Source organism: Acomys russatus, chromosome 27, assembly GCF_903995435.1.
Source record: "Acomys russatus chromosome 27, mAcoRus1.1, whole genome shotgun sequence".
Classification (NCBI taxonomy): Eukaryota; Metazoa; Chordata; class Mammalia; order Rodentia; family Muridae; genus Acomys; species Acomys russatus.
In genome coordinates, this window is record NC_067163.1 from 34,598,076 (window position 1) to 34,619,515 (window position 21,440).

Consider the following 21,440-nt stretch of genomic DNA (forward strand, 5'->3'; position numbering starts at 1 on the left):
TGTGGGAGACAGTGTGCAGACACTGCTTGGCATTGCCTGATGTCATGAAAACACTGACTTTGCACAGGACTCAGAGATCTCCAGGGTGACTTACTTTGGTAAGACAACTTTACTCAGTTGTGTTGGACCAACTTAAAATTTGCTGGTTACACATGGATACCACAAAATGCTCGTCAATGACTATGTCCAGATATGGTGGCCTTGCCTAGCAGTGCCACCCCTTTCTAGTGACTGTTTACACGGTTAGGTAACTTAACTGTTTACAATGGCCCTTACGGCCTGAAGTCCTGGAGTTCTGTATGTACTTATGTGGCCCAGGAGAAAGAAGGGAGCGTAAACCAAGGGGGTTGTGGTTGTTTTGTTGTTGCTGTTATTGTTTTGTTGAAACAGGGTCTCACTATGTAACCCTGCTTGGCCTGGAACTCACTACAGGCTTGACTAGGCTTGACCTCACAGAAACCCACCTGCCTCTGTCTCCCATGTGCTGGTATTAAATGCGTGCATCAGCACACCCTGACAGAAATCAAGTTTATGTGTGAGTTAATGTGATTATAATTCAATTAGCAATATGATGACAGACATGCATTTTATCCAGTGTCATAAGAGGACAGGTTTAGAGGTAAAGAAGCCAACGGAAGCCATCATCTGCTGATGGATGGAGACGAGTGGTAGCCATCCTTGGGGAAGGCTTGGTGATGGGGAGACAGCTGCGTGCTGCTGGCAACAGAGACTGGGAGTGGCTTGGGAAAACACAAGGCAAACCAGCAGTTCACCTCCACGTAGCTAATCTCACTGTTACACCCCAAACTCCCCAGTTGCTTACCTGTAAAAACTTGTTTAACTGGTTCTTTGACTTTTCCAGAAACTTGTGATCTATAGATTTGAAAGGCAGCTTACTGAGAGAAGGCAACTGGACTTTTTTTAAAGATGGGACACACTGTCGAGGGGAAGAGATTAGATGTTACTCTTTTGAAACTACATTTTAACCCTAGGAAAATTTACAATTACAGATAGAACAAACCAAATAGCTCTGTCTTACATCTACTCCTCGGCCCCTCCCTGCACGGGTGACCCTGAACTTGCGATTTTCCTGTCTCTGTCTGCCTAGCGCTGGGGTTGCTGGCATGGCTCACCACATCCAGCTAAAATACACCCATTGTGTAGTCAGGGTCAAAGAACATGGAGAAACAGCGCAGTGCCGCGCACTGGATGGGCACACACAAAGCACAGCACGCGGTGCTGGAGGCTCGGAACACAAGCTTTTCTACTGGAAGATGTGCTTCTAACTTCTTTGAGAGGAAAAAAAAAAAAAAAATCAAAACCAACCAACCAAAATAAAAAAAAATAATAACAAAAAAGGAAACAAAGAAAAGAAAGGTGCTCTCTAAAGGCAAGCCATAGGCTGAATACATTAGCGCTACTAACATAAGAGCAGCAAGCTTCTTTTTGTGTGTGGAGTCCTACACAGTATCAGACCAGTGCTAGATGTATGGTGTGTGCTGGCTCGCCCTTGTCACAGCTCTTGGAAGTTTTAGAGAAGTGACCAGGCAGAGGGATTGGGAAGGAGCTTCCACCGCTTACAGAAGTCACAGGAGAGGGTCTCACAGCAGGAAACTCACAGTAGCAAGTGGACCAGGAAAAAGAAGTGTCCAGCCATCGTCCAGATGGGGACAGCAAGAGTCCAAAGGCTGCGTGTGGGTGTCATGAGGCTCCATCTGCATAATGCTTTGGTACAATTCACCTTTTTATGTTTCAAGAACACTTTTGCAACTTAAATGCAAGTATATTTTATGTTAAATCTCTTTCCCTCTTTTGTTTTTATTAACAAGCTAGGGTGATACTTAGCTTTAGTTTTACATGGCTTGTCACACGAAAACAACGCAAGTTTCCATAGTGCTAGTTTTACCCAGGAACTCTGGCAAGACCTTACTCTTATACTGAAATAGATGTCTTGGTTTCCATGATCACAGAATGGCGGCCACAGTCAGGCTGTGAGATGCTGTGGCATGTGTGACACTCAGTTTTGGCTGCCACTCTTTTAAAAGGACTTGGAGAGTTAGGAGTCAGAAAGTCCTTGATTAGGAGTGTTAGGAATTACCCCAGAAGACAAAGTTAAAGGAAACAGGCATCTTTCATTGCGAAAAGTGACGCAAGCAGAGTCATTTGCAGTATCAGTTCATTTTGAGAAAGAAAAAAAAGTTGCCTGAAACTCAAGCTGAGATGATTGTCAAGGGTTTCATTGCTGTGGTGAAAGGAGCTCGTCCTCTGTAGACTGTGGAATCACCTCCAGAGGGAAGGGACAAAGAAGAAGAAACGAGGCTCTAACCCTGATTTGGCAGTGCACACACCGTGTAAGTCAATTAAACACTGGAATCAGTTTCCCTCAACTATCAAATACTAGATTGGTGGCATCCAAATGTTTTGACTAAAATGTGCAACAGAAAATACATCCTATTCCACAACCTATAATGAACATTTATAATATCTGCACCTACATTCTATATCATATATGTGTAAAGCACCTACATTCTATATATATATATATATATATATATATATATATGTAAAGCAAAGCAAAGCAACATGTTGCTCATTATCACTATCAGCAGCAGAACCATGCGAGGGTTTTCCATGCGCCACACACCCTTCTGCTTGTATGTAGCATTTATTCCCTTAACCCTCACAGGCAGGACATGGCAGATGTGGGATGCCAGGTGGAGCTCTCTGGCTTTGGGTGACAACAGAGAGCACGTGATGAAATCCCACATACTCTACACTCCCCTCCTACACACGGCCCCGTTAAAGGGTTACAGCTGGCAGATCCAAACCCTCTGGCCCCAGAAGATTCCTGGCCTCTTACATCTTTGGGGTTCTGTAGCAATTTACAATGAGAATCAGACAACCAACTGTATGTTTGATCTATGAGCACTTTCCAAATGTCAGGCTGGAAATGTTGTTGCGCCAGCATCTGTGGCAAGCAGAAAGAGCAATTGCTTGCCTCTGTGAGAGGCATGAGCTCTGGAACCTCTTCGTGATCAGAGACTCTACGGACCTGTGTTCGAGAGTATCCATACCTCACTAAGTTTCCGGTGTAAATTCTGAAACTCACTGAGCCTTCTTGGCACGGTCCAGTTCTTAGTCTCAACCCCTCCAACCTCTTGTAGATTTACCCTGACAAAGTAACAAGGCATTTGCTCGCCATTCTCTTCTGTCACCTTGAAAAAAGCAAAAGAATCCAGAAAGTTAAATCATGATAAGCAGATTTTTTAATTTAATTAATTTATTCGGATTACATCTCCATTGTTATCCCCTCACTTGTATCCTCCCATTCCTCTCCTCCCCACCTCTTTCCCCCTATTCCCCTCCCCTAGGTCTGTGACAGCAGGGACCTCCTTCCCCACCATATGGTCACAGCCTATCAAGTCTCATTTTGGTAGCCTGGATAAGCAGATATTTTTAGGGAGTTTTTAGCGACCTCCCCTGCCACAAATCCCTTCTCTCTGCTCTGCCCTGTGTGCTGCACTCAATAAACCCTGGGGATCTAAGTATGATAGACCTTACTCTGGGAACTAGCTCATGTTATATGACACAGTACATCTTAAAATAAGGGAGAGGATATAAATCATAAGGCCCTTGAGAAACAGTTTTTCTATCACAAAACAAAACAGAAAACAAAGTCAGAAAGATTAGAAGCCCAAGAAGGAAACCAGCAAGAAAAGAGAAAGACCAGATCTCAGGCTTACAAGGAGATGCTGAACTCTGCCAGTGGCTCAATAAGCCTGGAAGCCAGTGAGTGAGCAAGTGAGTGTATGAGTGTGTGTGTGTGAATGAGTGTATGAGTGAGTGAGTGTGTGAGTGTGTGTGAGTGAGCGAGTATGTGAATGAGTGTGTGAGTGAGTGTGAGTGTGAGTGTGTGAGTATGAGTGAGTGAGCGAGTATGTGAATGAGTGTGTGAGTGAGTGTGAGTGTGTGAGTATGAGTGAGTGAGTGAGTGTGAGTGTGTAAGTGAGTGAGTGTGAGTGAGTGTGTGAGTGTGCGAGTGAGTGTGAGCGTGTGAGTGAGTGAGTGTGTGAGTGCGTATAAGTGAGTGAGTGTGAGTGAGTGTGTGAGTGAGTGTGCGAGTGTGTGAGTATAAGTGAGTGAGTGTGTAAGTGAGTGTGAGTGAGTGTGTGAGTGAGTGTGCGAGTGTGTGAGTATAAGTGAGTGAGTGTGTAAGTGAGTGTGAGTAAGTGTGTGAGTGAGTGTGTGAATGAGTATAAGTGAGTGAGTGAGTGTGAGTGAGTGTGCGAGTGAGTGTGTGAGTGAGTATAAGTGAGTGAGTATGTGAGTGAGTGTGTAAGTGAGTGTGAGTAAGTGAGTGTTAGTGAGTGAGTGAGTGAGTGCTTGTGGTTTTGTTTTCCCCACAGAATGCAGACATTCTGGCCTGGAGACACAATAAGCAGAGACCAGTTACTGTAATGGGGGTTCTTTATTGGCCAGTTTTTGCAATTTGCTCTCTCTCTCTTTCTCTCTCTCTCTCTCTCTCTCTCTCTCTCTCTCTCTCTCTCTCACACACACACACACACACACACACACACACACACACACACACACGAGGGCAGGGGTGGTGGTGGAGAATTACACTAATTTTAAGCCTGAACTAATATCATAAATTAGAAAAGAATCAACAAGCAAAGCAAAGAGACACTAGGCTCCCTGGACACCCTGTGCCTCACCATGGGAGGCAGGACTACCATTCCACTCTGTAGGCTGACACTTGAGGCTCAGCAGAGCCCCCAACTTCCCACACTGCTAATAAATGGGCCCAAAGGCAGGAATGTCTGGTTTGATGTCAACGCAACCATCTTAAACAGGATTTCCCTGTGATCCCTGTTTCTACTTCCCTAATCTTTTCAGTGACCAAGGTACCACAGCCAACACCTGACTGATGACTGGCTGCTAGAGCCAAGTGCCTTGTGAGGAAAGTAATGCATGCAGGGTTGCCCCTCCCTCTCCCTATGGAAGGTTTTAATATGCTGAAGCAGCTCTCAGTACAACTGACAGGGCCTCCTCCCACAGGCACCGCCTTCCGCTTCCAGGCAAATGATAATGCCATCCACGCTTATCAAGTGTTACATCTTTAAAAATGGTGTTGCAAGGTTGAGCCCAGCCTTCCCTAACCCACTGCCCCACAGCCTAGCCTAAAGGGGGTGCTCCCAGCGGGGCACCTGGGAACCCCGACACTCTGTTGGAGTTTTCAGAGCAGCAGTGCTTGGAGAACATGCTTTGTGTTTGCCACATCGAGAGGTACACTATAGTTTGAGTTTTAAGCTCCCTCACGCCCAGTCTGTCAAGCTGCTGAGGCAGCGGCAGGAAGGAGCTTGGATAAGCCACTTGACAGAACAGTGAAACTAAACGTTGACGCCATCCTGCTCACTTGCAACCTCGCTGCTGTGTGAAGCATGCTGGATATGGCTGGGCACCTCCAGCTTTCCACCTGACTCAGAGGCGGAGGGAAGGATGCCAGCAGTCACCATGCAGCCGATGCTCAGGGGCGCTCTCCCCCTAAGGGAAGCTATTTTAGAGTCAAACGAAAGGAGGTAGAGCAGGGAAGAAGCAAGCTAACTGGAATGAAGACAATCAGTGCACATTACATACATGTATGAAAGCATCATAATGAAATCCACTATTTTATGCAATTAACATAAACTGAGAGGCAATAAGTGTACCCTTCAGACCTCTGAAAAAACAAACAAACAAACAAAACCCAAATAACCACAAGGAAAAATATCCACTGTTAAAGACCTAATAATGAATATTTAGAGCATCTGAGATCTAAGTGAACGAACTGGAACAATAAACACACTTATGGCTTTTATTTCTTATCATCACCAATTTTCCAAAAGTACTTTCCATATTTCTATCAGTCATAACAAAAATAAATAAATTAGCAATTCAAGGGCATTTACTGTTCCTGTCTCGTGGGTGAAGAAAGGCAAGGCTGACTGAGGTGGACTGAGATCAGATGTACACTGTGAAGCAGTGGATTGTGTCCATGCACACACGAGCACACCAGAGCGAAAACAGAGGGAATGGAGGCTGTGCACAAAGGCGGCTACAGTGCAGGCTTTGGTCTTCGGTCCTAATTCTTCAAGAGAAAACTACGGTTTATGAAGACCATCAACGGCGGTGACCATACCTCTGCACTGGCGATGGTTGCTTTCCACAGGCCCAGATTCTCACACCACCAATCTGTTCTCGCCATGTGCAGCTGAAGGTCTGTGCATTCTTTCTCTATTAGAAGTATTTCATCCTTCAACTTGGAAATAATCTACCACAAGAAAAACAACCTGGGAGTTATGAAAACAATTCAAACATTATGCAAGTCAGCAGGGTAGAAGCATACATAATCAACACACAAAACACTGTGCTTCTATATGCTAACAAGGAATGATCCAAACAAAATCAGAGACAAAACCAGCACCTGCACGCCTTTAATCCCAGCACTCAGGAGGCAGAGGCAGGTGGATCTCTGTGAGTTCTAGGCCAGCCTGGTCTACAAAGTAAGTCCAAGATAGCCAAGGCACAGAGAAACCCTGTCTTGGAAAAGAAAAGAAAGGAAAAAAGAAAAGAATAAAATTCTCAGGTATTAGCCAAGAAAATGAAAGAGCTCTATAACAAAAACAAATCAAAAGCAATAAAATAATGATTAAAAATGACAAATATTTGCAAAGAGATCTGTTGGCATAATGTTCTTGTGGACTGTGTACAGTTTACCCTTGTTCATTCAAATGCTGATTTCTCTATGCCTCTTTCTGGCTTTAATCTGGACATTGCATTGTGATCTTTATTTGAAGTATCTCCTTTCTCCAGTTTGTGTGAATATGCCAAGAAAAACCAACTAGACAATGCTGAGCAATAACAGAGAATAGGGTGGGACATCATGATCCAGTGAGGGGAGGAAAAAGAGCAGGAAGGACAGGGGGGATGCATGTGGAGAGGACCAAGAAGCACTAAGAGGAATGAGCCAGACCTAGAATATGAGTAAAAAGCAAGTATAAAGCAGGAAATCTGAGTGGGAGGAAACTATACTAGCATAAAGGTTTAGGATGGAGTAACTATTGCACAGCATTGTGCTATAGGCTAATTAAGTAGATCTTAAGTCTGTCTATGTGGTTATTTGGGTATAAAGTTGGTTAAGGAGAAACTGCTGATTTTATTAAAGTAATAATTCAATATTAAATATTAATAACCATTCAACAGAGATCCTAAGTTCATGACCTGGAAGACTTGGTATTGTTGCAATAACAGCAACACCACCCAGTGTAACACGCTCATATGATGCAATAACTATCATAACTTCAGTGGCAGAAATAGAAAGATCCATGCCTAAGTTCATATGGGATCTTAAGAAACCCCTCAACCCAAAGAGTTTTGAAAGAGTAAGAACAAAGTTGGAGGGCTCACACTCCCTGACTTACAAACTTACAAAAGTACAGTCCTCAAAGCCGGTGAGAGTGGCAGACAGAAAGACAGAAAGACAGAAGACCAGCCAAGCAGAGTCAACAGCCCCAATAAAAGCTCAACCATGTGGCCACGTGATTTCTAATGAGGGTGCCAAGAGCCTTTCAACAAATGACAACAGAAAGCTGGATACCCCCATGCAAGAGAATAAAGGAGGACTCCAACAATTAACTAATAATGGGCCAAAATCTACAAAATAAAACCAGAGATAAGCGTAAGGGGCATGTTCTGTGCAGCTAGGTTTAGCTACAATTTTTTAGTATGGCACCAAAGGCACAGGTGACAAAAGAAAGCAGCAAAAGTACTTCTTTATTTTTTTTTTTTTTTAGTTCTATGAAAACAGTGAAGAGGACCAGCACAGAACGGGACACAATCTTCTGTATCTCATACTCGATAAAGCTTCAACGGTCAGAGCATAAAGAGAACTTCTGGAATTCAGTAACAACAGCAAACAGCCTAATTTAAGAATGGGGAAAGGACTTGCATACATTGTTTTTCAAAGAAAATATATGAATGGCTAACAGACATGAAAACATGGCCAGTGGCACTAGTAAGTAGGGAAGCGCAAGTCAACACTACAGCAAGGTCCCCTTTACTGGGGACTATCAAAAAATTAAAAAGGAGAAAGAGGAAAAGTAAAGGGTGGAGACTAGAACACTTTTTTGTTATAAAATGGTGCAAATGCTGGAAAATAGTGTGGCTATTGGCTCCAAGTATGAAAACCAGAGTCACCAGAGAGCTGTGCGATTGCACTTCTGGGTATGCATCTAAAAAGAACTGGAAATGGGATGTCGAGGTGTTATCTGTACACCAATGGTCACAGAGCCGCATTATCTACAACAGTTAAAGGTAAAAGGAAACCTCGTGTCTACTGAAGAATGACCGGATAAACACACACACACACACACACACACACACACACACACCTTAAACGCTGTGCTTGCCCTCTCCTTGGATGTCCCCTCTCTTCATAAGACATATCACAGGCTTCTTAAAGCTTGCAGTTTACAGGCGGCAGCTTCCTCTGAGAAGTCCTCCAGGCTTCTTGCCTTGGAAGGCTAAGGGGACCACAGTGTCTATTTATGCCCCATCCTTGATGTTACCATCAACAGACCATGGCTTTATTTTCATAGCGCCAGCAAGTGTGATTCCTGAGGGCTGGAGTCACACTGCAACACTGACTTTGTCTGTGTGTATGCAGAGGCCAGAAGCCGATGTCAGGTGTCTTCTTCACATTTGGTTGTAGAGGAATGCTAATTCAGAGCATGGCTGTTCTGGCACGAGATCATATCTAAAGACCATCTAGGTCTATGTGATCAGGCTGGCAAGGGATCACACCCAAAGGTCTAGGCCTGTGGGATCTGGCTGGAATACAAACATGCCTTTAATCCAGGAGACAGAGGCAAACAGAACAGATCTGAGTTCAAGAGCAAGTATCAGGTAAAGAAAAGCTTACATCCAGGCTACATGCCTTTAATCCCAAACAAAGGTAGAGTTAGTTTGTAGAAGGAAGCACCCATGTTTGAAGTGATGTCTAATTGAGTGGCAAAAAGGTGACAAATCAGAGATTTGACAGAATAGGATTCGCCCAACTCTCACAAGAAGAGAGAGGAAAGGGAAGCTACTTAAGAGGCAGTTTTACAGAGAGAGGAGGGAGTTTTACCAGGACAGGGTAAAGAGATGGGTTCCTGAGAGAGAACTCAGGTGAAGATGGAACAAGCCAGAAAATGAGAAGAAGCCAGATTAGAGCAGATTGCTTAGTTTGAGGCCAAGCAGAGCAATTCCAGTCCAAGAGAGAGAAGCTGAGTAAACAAATCAGCTGGGAGAGAAGTCTGAGGCAGAACAGCTGAGTTGAGCAAGCCAGCCCAGAGCTCAGAGAGAACAGGTAACGGTGAGCTTATTACACAGTAAGTCTCAGAGGCTGAAAACATTCTAGGTCTAAGTTAGGTTGCATGGAGACTAGAATCTTCCAGGACTAGGCCTAGGTTAGCAGAAGGAGGCAGTAAGCCTCCTAGACAACTGAACCAGGAAAACAAAAGCTCCCTTTACACTTGGCTTTTGCGAAAGGGAGCTCACTGTTTCATTTTCGGTAGCCAGGCTGGCCAAAAACTCTGAAGAGACACCTATCTGCAATCACAGCACTGGGCCTTACAGATGGGCATCAGCACGCCTGGCTTTTTACATGGGGACTGGGGATTTGAACTTAGGTCTTTATGCTTGTGCAGCAAACACTGCTGACTGAGCCATCTTGCCAGATCCACAATTTGCTGGCTTTTCACAGGGATCAGCTGTAGAGGTCTTCCCAGTTAATGACTTACCCCCAATAACACCTTACAGTTTGCTTCAGAATCGGAAGTTCTCTAGAGAAATACAGTTAAAACCTGGGCTAATGTTTCGTTCAACAGCTAATGACACTGCTGGTAAAGAGATCTGAAAGGTGGAGTGGTATGCCAAGCCCCACGTGAGGGGAGGACCGCCATCACACGCTCAGGAAATGTTGATTCACATTTAACTCAGAAAAAAAAAAAAAAAAAAAAAATCCTGGTAAGGATTACCGAAGTCTTTTCAACATCAATATAAACAAACAAACAAACCAAACGCCTGACTGTTAGGACATGTCTTATATTTTCCAACTGAATGACTTCAAGGAAGATGAGGCTCCTCTTGGAGCCCCAAGCCCTGAGCACAGATGTCAGGAGCAGAGGGCGCCCTGCATAGCCCCGGGGGACAATTTGATTTAACAGGAAATCTTGGACGGCCGTCACTGGGGCTGGAGGTTAGCATGCCATGAAGCCATCACATCCCTGAAGCCCCCAATCACTTCAGAATCCCTCAGCTGTGCCTCAGAGAGGCTGAAGAATGTCTCTCAGCCAACTGATGACCCCCAAACCAAACTCACTGAAGGACCCTTGCTGGAGCTCATCTTTCACACAGCTTGCGGGAAACACATTTGAATCAGAACTGAGGTAAATCCAGCTGATTCTGCTTATCCTATCAGCGGAGGCTCTCCACGCTTCACACGCATTAACTGGGGATGGCTCCACGCTGAGGGGAGATAAATCTATGTCCTATGACCACTCTGGAGACCTAGTGTTTGTTTCCTTTGCTTGGTGCCTTCTAGGGCAACTAAAGCGACTCCCAAACTTCTCCTTCCCTCGTGTGCTCTGGGAAAGTATCAGCATGAACAGGTTAGCCTCTTGAGGGCCTTCTCCGTGTCTGTCTTTAAAGCAAGCCCACTGCTCTAATGGAGCACTGACCAGATTACACATGAACCAATATTTTGACTGTAGGTTCTTAAAGTGTTTATGTTGTCTTGGTTTTCTTACATTTTGTTTGAGGGGTACTCTCCTATTATAAGATCACTTGCGTATTCATGAGAAAAGTATTAAAGAAGAATCAAAGATGAAAACCCAACGTGATTCACTAAAATTGTTTTACTCAGAGTTGCTCTCCTCAACACATGTGGGAAAAGAGGAGGGCGGTGTAGTAGAACAAGTCACCCCAAAGGGACATAAAAACAAGGGGTGGGGGCTGGGGGGAGGCAGTACCAATCTGTGAGCTGTTCTTTACATATAAAATAAGTGTGTGTGTGTGTGTGTGTGTGTGTGTGTGTTGCATAAATGCGCACACACATGTGGAGGTCACAGGTCAATATCAGGTGCCTTTTTCAATCACTCTCCACCTTATTTTGAGAACAGGTGTCTCATAGAACCTACAGTTCATCAGTTTGGGTAGAATGTGTGGCCAGCAGGCTCCCAGGCTTTGCCCATCTGTCTCGCTGATGCTGTCTCCTGCAGGCACGTCACACCATGCCTGGGTTTTACATGTATGCTGGGAATCCAAACTCGGGTTCTCACACTTGTATAGCAAGCACTTTACCCCACAAGGCCCTCCCTGTCTCCACTGCTTGCATTTTTTTTTAAATGTATTATTATATGTCTGTGGGTGTTTTGCCTGCACATATGTCCAAGCACCACAAGCATGCAGTGCCCACAGGGGCCAGAGAGGGCATCAAATCCCCTGTAACTGGAGCTGCAGGTGGCTGTTGGCTGCCATGTGGGTTCTGGGCAGACAAACCTGGAAGTACTGCAAGAGCAACAAGTGCTCTTGACCACGGGGCCATCACTCTAACCCCAGATTGTTTATGTTTTCTTAATCTTTTTTTTTTTTCAGACATTTATTTTAGTTTACATGTATGAGTGTGTGCCTGCAGGTGTGACTGCGCGCTGTCTGTGTGCCTGGTGCCTGCAGTGGAAAGACAGGGAAAGGGTTGCAGATAGCTGTGAGCTGCCATGTGGGTGCTGGGAACTGAGCCATGGCAAGAGAAGCAAATGCGGTTAACTGTTGAGCCATCACTGCCATGCCCAGAGCACTGCAGAAAACCATCAGCAGTGCCCTTTCCTCTCTCCCCGCAACCCCCCCACCCCACTCCCCGCCGCAAAGAGAAGAAGCGCATTATTTGGAGCCGACATAACAGGTGTTTGGAATTGCAGTAGAAAGGGAAATAACTAACATTTTCAAGTTTTCAATCCTGTTGGCTTTTAGCAAACCATTCCTCCCCGACCCCCATAATTCTTCTGTGAGGTACTCTAAGTTGTAGAAATACAAGCTAAAGAGGGGACTTGCTCCTGCTGACGATACTGAAGGAAGCTGACCCTTCTCAGCACGAACTGAAAACTACTATTGATCAAAGAAGACAAACTTTCAGAGACACCCTTGAAAGCAGGACAGTTACCTTCTTCTCGGGTTTTGGTGCATTTTGAATAGAACTTAGAGCTTGCCTTTTGTATTCAAGCTTCTCATTTAGCTCTCGGAGTTTGTTTACAGCGAAGCTGGCTTGATCGCTAATCCCACTGGTGCCTTCCGTTGCTTCCTCGCCAGCCTCACCTCCTGAACCCTGGCAGAGAAACAGTAAGCTAGCATATTGTCTAAGGACAGAAAATGACCTGTCACCCACTGTGGAACCGGGTCCCCAGACCAGGGACGGGAAGAACACTGCAGAACCTTCAGCACACTTTTCTAAATTATTTGCAAGCAATGTAACAGGTAACAGGTGATCAGCCCAAACAGGGGAGGGGAACCCACGGATCAGTTCCCAAACTGTGGAACAGAAAAAGCATCTGAGGTGCCATCTCTTCAACTGGGATGTTCCCTCTCTTCCATACCCTTCACAGTCTTACAGGAGTATTATGAGATACTTTAAAATAAAACATTCAAATTTAACAAACTTAATGATATTTTTGTAGACTTTTTGTTTTGTTTTGGGCATATATTTGTCTTATTGGCCTTTTGTCTGGTTTTTATTTTCATTTTTATGGGTTTTTTTCTTTATTTCTTGCTTTTTTGTTGTTTTTATTGGGGGTGGTGGTGAGTAGGGAGACACGGAGACCACAACATTAAAGGTGTGTAGGAGTGTGTGTGTGTGTGTGTGTGTGTGTGTGTGTGTGTGTGTGTGTGTGTGTGTGTAAGAATCTTCAGGAAGTTAGAGAAGGGGAAACACGATCAAAATATTTTGTATGGAAAAAAATTAATTAAAAACTGCTCAAATCCGCACTGCCCTTGAAAATGATTTATGCAAACCAACAGATACTTTACAGGTCAATAGCGTTTGCAGTGTGATTTGGGAAAGACTGCTATCAAACCACAGATTATTTGGTTTCCTCCTACTTAGTCTTTCCCGAGAAGCAATGCTGCACACGCGAGGACTTTGCCATCGATTACAATTCCTATAGGTGCACTGTGCGCAGCCAGGGGATAACTCGCTGAGGTCCCTCCTGCTGCTGCACTTACTGGGGACAACTCTCAGCTCATATGAACTCAAACAATTCTATCACGCAGACACTTTTTTCCCTACATTTCAGTTATTTCAAATCCTTCTTCCCTCAAATTCTCATCAGACATTTGATCATAACAACAAGAAAAGTAAGGAGCACAGAGAAGTGGACGTGAGTGTAAACCGTGACTCACTGGGTCGTCCTTTTCAGAAGCCAGCTGCGGGTCCTGCTTTTCTTCCTCTTTCATAATCAGCTTCTCGTGCAGGTCGCTGACAATGAAGGAGGGGTAATACCTGTCCCTCAGCGCCTCGTACACGGCTCCTTGCAGCTTGCTGAACACCTCAATACCTTTGTTTCCCACGAGACACTGCTGGATTTCTTTGTACAGTGACTTTTCCACAGGTATTTCTTTGCTTTCCACAAAGAAATTCTGATAAATTTCACCAACCAACTGTGGGATTTCATTCTGAAAAGACAGGAAGGTGAAGAGAGAGAAAGGTAAGACATACTGTCTTGAGGGAAATGATTTCCCACTAAATTCCCTATGTGTTAACACTAGAAGGACAGTATCCAGGTGAAGCCTGGAACTGTGAGGGCTTTGGCCTTCTGTGCTCACATTCAGGGTCCAGAGGAAATAGCAGACCTCGATATACAACCACCACTTCTTTGAAATGAATACTTACATTGAGCAGTCAATTTTGTAAAATGCTAGAGGAAAATACATTAAGAATAAGACTGGCTCTCCTGGGTAACAGATATCTCAACTTCACAGAGAAGACGTGACTTACAAAAGGAAGGCAGCCCGACTTTTATCCGATGCAATCATAGGATGACGCGCTCACCTCACAAACATGAAAACCAATTCTCACCCTGGAGAGAAGTGAGAAGAATAACTATATGCAATAAGCACGGCGGGCGTGCACCACAGGTCACGCTTGCCAGTGACTCCACTGTCCTGAGCCACATGGGACAGCCCAGTCCTGAGAGGTACACACGTGTACGTGTGCGTGTGCGTGCGTGTGCATGTGTGACTGCTGCTCTCCTGGAGACATACAAACCTCTCCTTCTATGCCCTCGATCCTCACGTGCTCAATGATTCTCCCTTAACCCAGACTTCCAGACGGTCGTAAAAAACAAAACAAAACAAAAAAAGTGTCATCTTAATAAACAAGACTCATTTATCCGGCTGTCAGACCAAACTATGGATGTTCTGAGGAGGCTGCCATGTTTTCACTGCGCTGTCAGGCTTTTATTACATTGAAATGTTTCAAATTATATTCAGTAGTTTGGGTTAACTCTTTAGATTAGGTTTTACAATATCCTTTTGAGAGCAGCAAAAGTCAGCTGGAGTCAAGGCTGGTGATTATATTTGAGTAACAGATGGTAATTTGTGCCTTGTAAGTCAGCAATGAAACGTATCCCTGAGAATTTAAACTATCACAAGACTGAATCTAGCTTAGTGGGATGTGTGCTATATCGGGCACTTAATTTGGTTTTCTATTCTAGCAACATTCATATGCAAATGAAATTAAATGCTCTTTGCACTTATGTTAACGAATCACTCAAATGCTATTGAGAATACAGTCTATGTGGCATGCATGTGAGTTAGGCTTACCTATACAAAGAATGTACAGACACTCTTCTGAGCTATGTACTGAGAACTTAGATACTGCCATGCATAATGTATTGGGGTCTTTGCTGTAAGAGGCATTGGAAACCAAAGGCATTCACGTCCCTTTATTCAATCACATTTTATGTGAAATAAAAGGAAAAAAACTACTGTAAGAAGTACACATCACAAATAGAAAGAATAAAAAGCACGAAAATTGCACATGGTGATGAAATACACATGATGACAGAGCCAGTTTAGTAGGCTGAGGTAACAGTGATAATAAGAGAGCCTTTTATGAGCCGGGCATGGTGGTGCACACCTTTAGTCCCAGCACTTGGGAGGCGGAGGCAGAGGCAGAGGCAGAGGCAGATGCAGGTGGATCTCTGTGAGTTCAAGGCCAGGCTGGTCTATAAAATGAGTCCAGGAAAGTTCAGGCTAGAGAGAGAAACCCTGTCTCAAAAAACGAAAAAAAGAAAAAACAAAACAAAAACAGCCCCCCCCCAAAAAAAGGGCACATATAATGAAAACCCATCTTTTGGTACATTTGTAAATATTCCCCCTTGACTCCTTGACTATTCAGTCCAAAGCAACTTCTATATAAATATAGTACAATTTTATTTGCCATAATGTGCTGAGATATTATGATGTAAAATGCTCCTTTAATACTACTTATCCTGAGGCATCATGGACATGGCGATGTGCTGCCTAGCACTATCTAATGATTAATTTTCCTTAACGTGTAAGTACACTACCTTGTTAGCATTCTTCAGGTGTTCCACAGACTCCCAAAAGCCAATCAGAGCCCGTCTGTCCATCCGCTCCATGTATGTTCCAAAGTGCTCCCGGTAGAAAGGATTGGTCATAATATCTTCAAACTGAAGAATCTATTAAAAGAATATAAGAAAGTGTAATGGTTTGAATAAAAATGGATCCCATAGTCCCATAGAGAGTGGTACTGTTAGGAGGTGTGGCCTTGTGGGAAGAGGTGTGGCTTTGTTGGAATAAGTGTGTCACTGGGGGTGGGCTTTGAGGTTTCGGATGCTCAAGCCAGGCCCACTGTCACTCTCTCTACCTGCTCCCTGTCAAGCTGGATGTAGAATTCTCAGCTCTCTCTCCAGCACCATGTCTGCCTGCATGCCACCTTTCTTATCATGATGACAATGGACTAAACTTCTGAACTGTAAGCCAACACCAGTTAAATGTTTCCTTATGAGAGTTGCCATGGTTATGGTGTCTCGTCACAACAATAGAAACCTTGAGACAAAAAGGTTTTCTAAAGATCACATTTCAAATACCAGTCTGCTCTTAGTTTCCATGAATTAATTTCTACATTCAGGGAAAAGTGCATTTTCAGTTCATAGACAATGTAATATAATATACCTAATAAGATAAAATATCACATTCCTAAATTTTAAATTCAGATTACTGAATATGCAAAATGCATATACTCAAAAAACACTGATTTCATCTTAAACATTTAATCATTCAAAAAAGATTTATTTGACATCTACTTGCTATCCAGACACAGATAACAATCCTTGTCCTAATGGGATCCATGATGCTAAAAGCAATAGTTGCCAATAATAAACAACTGAAGAGAAATGTATAAACGACTGAAGCCTAATGGTTTGGTGCTTGTACTTTTTTAAATCATATTTTATATAGCTAAAGAAAAATGTAAATAAACTTATATCCTGATTTTTTTTGTTTATAGTACTACAGTCAGTAACAAATCTTATGTAAACTTTTATTTTACTTTATTTAACTGGCTCCTAAAATTCCACTACATGTGTTACCAAATCAGTTCTACCACTCACTTATTATTTTGCACATTCACAGGAAAAGAGAACACTGCATATCTGAAGACACAGAGGTAACACCCACGAGCGGGGACCGCAGTAATAAGAGGAAGCAGATAACCTTCATAACGATTGTGACTCAAGTGGGGGAAATGCCACAGATTCATTTAAAAGACATTTTAAGGTCCACATCCTTAGTCTAAACCAGTAATAAAAATAACATTTAATCGGTGGAACTCAAATACAATTGGAAACTTTTATCCTGAAATTCCTAAAAAATGAACATGATGGTAATTTGCAAATGTTCTGAAATATCACTATTAACATATCTCTAAAAGTCACATGCAAAAAGTCAACACACACCCAACCCTTCTCTCAGCAGCCTGTGTTTAGTCTGTGTTGTAGGCAGAAAGGAGGACATTTTTTTTTTTAAAAAAAGCAGTTTCTGGAAACTAATGAAGGAAAATGACTCACTGAATATTCAATACTCAAACATACCAATTTTGTGCTACTCGCCGAGTCTTCAACGAAGCTCGGGTTTTGTTTGTGTCTGTTTGTCTGCTTTTGTTTTACATCTACTTCACAGCTCTTTACACTCCCTCACTGCTACGTCAGGAACAGAACCAGTCTCCCACAGGAGAAGCAGGCGGCACAAACGCTGCAGCCTGTTTTTTGGTTAGGCAGCTCAGTGATCCCGGGATACATTAACACCAGCTTCTACTACGCAGAAACCTCACCAGGGAAACGCCACAGAGCTGAAACCGTAACCCTACTACGCGCTCCCAGGAAGTAGAGTGAAACTCCTATCGACTTTGGCTGCGGAAGAAGAGTCGAGGACTACGCCGGCAGCAGAGGCACCAGGGGGCCATGTTCTTTTACCCCCAGGACACAGTCCTAGACTCCGTTCAATAGTGCTCCTGTGACTTTTCCTTGGGTCAAATAAAATGGTGTGCAAGCTGGTCTCAAAGGAAAAGCCGGGCACTTAGTGCCGCTCGTGTGTGAGCTTCACTTTTTTTTTTCCTTTTATAAATTAATAATTTTTACTTATATATTTATGTTACACATATATAAAATAAGCCACAAAGAACAAGAAGAACCATGAGACAATCAGGAATTATATTAATGTTATATTCATAGTGTTTTGGCTATTTGAATTTGGCAACCTTGAAGAAAACATTTTCTTATCTTGGTGAGCCTAAAATTCTGAATGTAACTCAATATCTCTGATATCTCATCTCTATCAACTTAAAACATCTATCTAGACCTAAAAGACATCTTAATCCCTAAACAACTAAGCTTAATTGTGCAACTAACCTATTTGGTCTTCAACCCTATCAGAGACATGAAAAGGAATGAAATGAATTACCTGAGTTAACAGGAAGTGCATGCTAGCAGCCTCCAAATTGAAAAGAAAGAAAGAAAGAAAGAAAGGAAGAAAGAAAGGAAGGAAGGAAGAAAGAAAGAAAGACAGTTTGCTGCCTGAACAGTCACCCAAATTTTTCTATAACGCTGGAGCATAATCTTCAGCCTTCTGGCCCAATATATCTGACAGATATATTTGTGAGGATTTGCTTACCCTGTCTTGGCAGAGTTTGGCTGTCAGCTCTACCTTTAATTTCTCTTGCCCCTTTATTTTTTCTGAACTCTTCAATCTTTCTATTGGGATCATTGTGTGCATATGGGGCAGATAAGTGGGGGGGGGTCTTTCCTTGAACATAACAGGACAAAGGTTTCTTTGTTTTCATGTGGCAATAAAAACTTTCAATCTAGTAAGCTTATACTCTGTCCTTTGGCCTCAATTCTTTAGAATCTGCAGAATGAGGAGGCTGCCCCTACGTCACGGAGCTTCATAATAGCTGTTAGGAATTACAGTCAGCAACAAAAACTGAGCAGGGGGCTGAATCATGAGTTTTTGAGAATAGATATTGGTATATTAAGAACTTCGAAGGTTCACTTTCCAGGTGAGTACATATGACTGAAAGCATCGCGGTACCAGCTGCTCCAGATTCCTTTCCATTAGGGCTCAGGGGCACGGCCTCTTCCCTGTCATTATCAACCCAACTGCTCCTTACTGTGCATTTCTTATACACACCCAAAGGTCCTAACCTACATGCTGGCAATCTCCTTCTTTTAATTGGATGGTTCATCTAATTTAGAAGTGAATATTTTGAAGTAATTTTGATGGTAATTCTTGCAGATTGGGACTAGGTTATAGAAAAGCGTTCTACCTATTGATGAAGATAAAAATCAAACCAAAGCCATTTTAACTCTAGCAGGATGAACCACCATTGGGATTCTACAGTATTATCTGCGTCTTCCGGCCTTAAAACTGGAGGAAAGGCTTTGACTGTAAGGATGAGCTCATGCTATAAGAAATGTGTTTCTCCTTTCCTGAGTATTTAGAAAGAATGAATTCTTTGTAGTCATCACAGGGCACCATGCACAGAAACTCCATCCCCACGACTTCCCGGTACTATAACCCTGAACACTAGCAAGCTATTAGGCGCCTCTTGTAGGTGTACATGCTGTGTTTCTACTGGGTTGCTTACGTTTTTATCTTATAATAAAACGGGATTCTTTGAAAATAGGCATTTTATCGTACTCCTTACTCTAATCCAATAACCAAAAGACAGTGAACCCTCAATGTGTCTATTGAATGAGTAAACGAATTACGATAATGAAAGAACACAGGTGGATTCCTTCGCTGTGATAAGTACTGGTAGACATTAAGAGGACAGAAACAGAGGGAAGAAGGCAAAATTCAACCTGTCAAACCCACTCACTCCAACACCACAGGAAAGCTCCCATTTTGCATTCGCAAAGCAGAATGTCAGAAAGTATAGCTGTGAGCAGACAGACAGACTACATGGGCATCGCACTACCACCGAGGGGTTCCTTGAGGCTGCACTGGTGCCACTTGTGTGAGATGCTATAGAACTCTGGCCTGATAGGATGGCAACCCCCCAGAAGAGGCTCTGATGAAGACTGAGTCCGGAGCAGAGAGAAAGGTAAGAGCTCATCCTAGAAGAGGGAGGGGGAGGGCCAGGTATAATAGTGACCTGACTCCGAGCCTAAACACACACTGTTAGGGACTCCGACTGCAAGTCAGAGGAAGGAGAAGCTAGAGGCTGCTGCCACGGTTAAACTATAGCAACATTTCCTTCGTGGCTGGTATCTGACAGAAGAGGGATTTGGCTTTTGCTGTGAAGCCCGGCTCCTCAAGCTCCTTGGGACACACTGCAGCAGTTTCCCCCACCCAAGCTTGTCCCAGGTCTTAGAAGACGAGCACGGTCCTTGCACATGGATTAGATCCTCAAATGGGGCTAGAAAGTGTGTGCTCTGCAGACTCCAGTCTCCATCAGCAAATAGTCCAAGATGCAGTGGTACAGATGCTGGCACTGCCACGTTATGGCTTAGTCGGTAGATCTGTGAATCAAGCACAGCTGGGACTCACCTCGTTCTGCATCGTCCTAGCTCCATGGCTCTGGGCAAGACACTCAAATCTACCACTTCATTATCTAAACATCAAGAAAATAGCTCACAACAATTTGGTGAGAGGTAAGTGAAGCAGTCTTTACTTCTTAGGAGGTACTTTTGATCTGGTTGATAATGGGTGACTTTGGTCGAGGCGCTACAAACAGAACATGTTTCTCTTGAAGGGGGTGGGGAGGTGAGCAGAGAAAAGGACAGTGGGAAATATGTGCATGCACACATGCGCGCGCACACACACACACACCCACCTGCCTATCATCAACTGCCCTTCAAGAAGCGACAGCACGAGCCTGTAGCAAGGAAACAGGTCTTAAATGCTAAGTGGCAGAAGAGCAGGCATGTGCTCACACTGTGCTTATAATAAACTGATACGGTCAGTGAAATAGGAAGCCTCAGGTTCTACCTTCTGGCCCTGAGGCCCTTCCCCTTCATCCAGGGCCCCATCCTCTTGCTGGTCATAGGCAGGGCCTCCCAGGAGTCGGATCCTCTTCTCACACTGCTTTTTGGCCACCGTCAGCTGGTTAATGTACCTTTTCATGTTCCTGGCCCTCAGGAGGTCAGTTTTCATGGCAGCCGACTCCTTACCTTGAATAGGAGGAAAAGCAGTCAGCGAGGAGACAAGGGACATAAGAATCTGAGCCAAACCAGTATCTGATGTGCTGCCTTTTAATTTTCTAAATTATTTTATTATTTTTGAGGCCCAACTGGCCTGGGACTTGCTTTGAAGACCAGGCTGGCACAGAAACCTGCCCGCCTCTGTCTCCTGAGTGCTGAGATGGAAGGCCTGAGCCACCACACCCAGCTTTGATATGCTGTATTTCAAACAACAGATGAGAATTCATTAGAAACACGTACAGGTTTACAAATACAAAATCCAACCATTTATAAATCTCACACACATGTAAAACCTCTCTCTATGTATACCCAGAAACTGGTTGGTGAACATATGAATATATAATATCTGTATATGGCTATTTATGCATGTTTATTTATAGACATGTACTGCATGTTCATTGTGTGTCTGTCAGGCACCGGCTTGACTTTTGATATTCAAGGACGGTTGCTTTACTTCATCGAACATTTCAGAGTCTAGTGAGGAAAAGAACCAAAGACAGTATCAACACTTGAAAATATAATATGGGAATGAAGGAAAATATAGATACCCTCAAATGGTGTGACAAAGGGCTAGCCTGGGCTCTCTTAAGGATATCACATTCATGCAGACAAGGATGACCAGTAGAAAGTGGCAGAGAGAAGAAC

At 43.6% G+C, this 21,440-nt stretch overlaps 1 protein-coding gene across 1 annotated transcript in view; it reads right to left on the reverse strand.

Moving 5' to 3' along the window:
* The window catches only part of Snx25 (sorting nexin 25), a 113,609-nt gene that overhangs the window by 10,688 nt on the left and 81,481 nt on the right, over window positions 1–21,440 (reverse strand). Inside the window, exons 7-13 of the mRNA XM_051169724.1 lie at window positions 20,584–20,765; window positions 15,642–15,773; window positions 13,471–13,743; window positions 12,239–12,400; window positions 6,179–6,310; window positions 3,075–3,215; window positions 824–937 (exon numbers count right to left, since the gene is read on the reverse strand). Coding sequence (XP_051025681.1) covers window positions 824–937; window positions 3,075–3,215; window positions 6,179–6,310; window positions 12,239–12,400; window positions 13,471–13,743; window positions 15,642–15,773; window positions 20,584–20,765 — 1,136 coding nt within the window. The remainder of the gene's footprint in view (window positions 1–823; window positions 938–3,074; window positions 3,216–6,178; window positions 6,311–12,238; window positions 12,401–13,470; window positions 13,744–15,641; window positions 15,774–20,583; window positions 20,766–21,440) is intronic.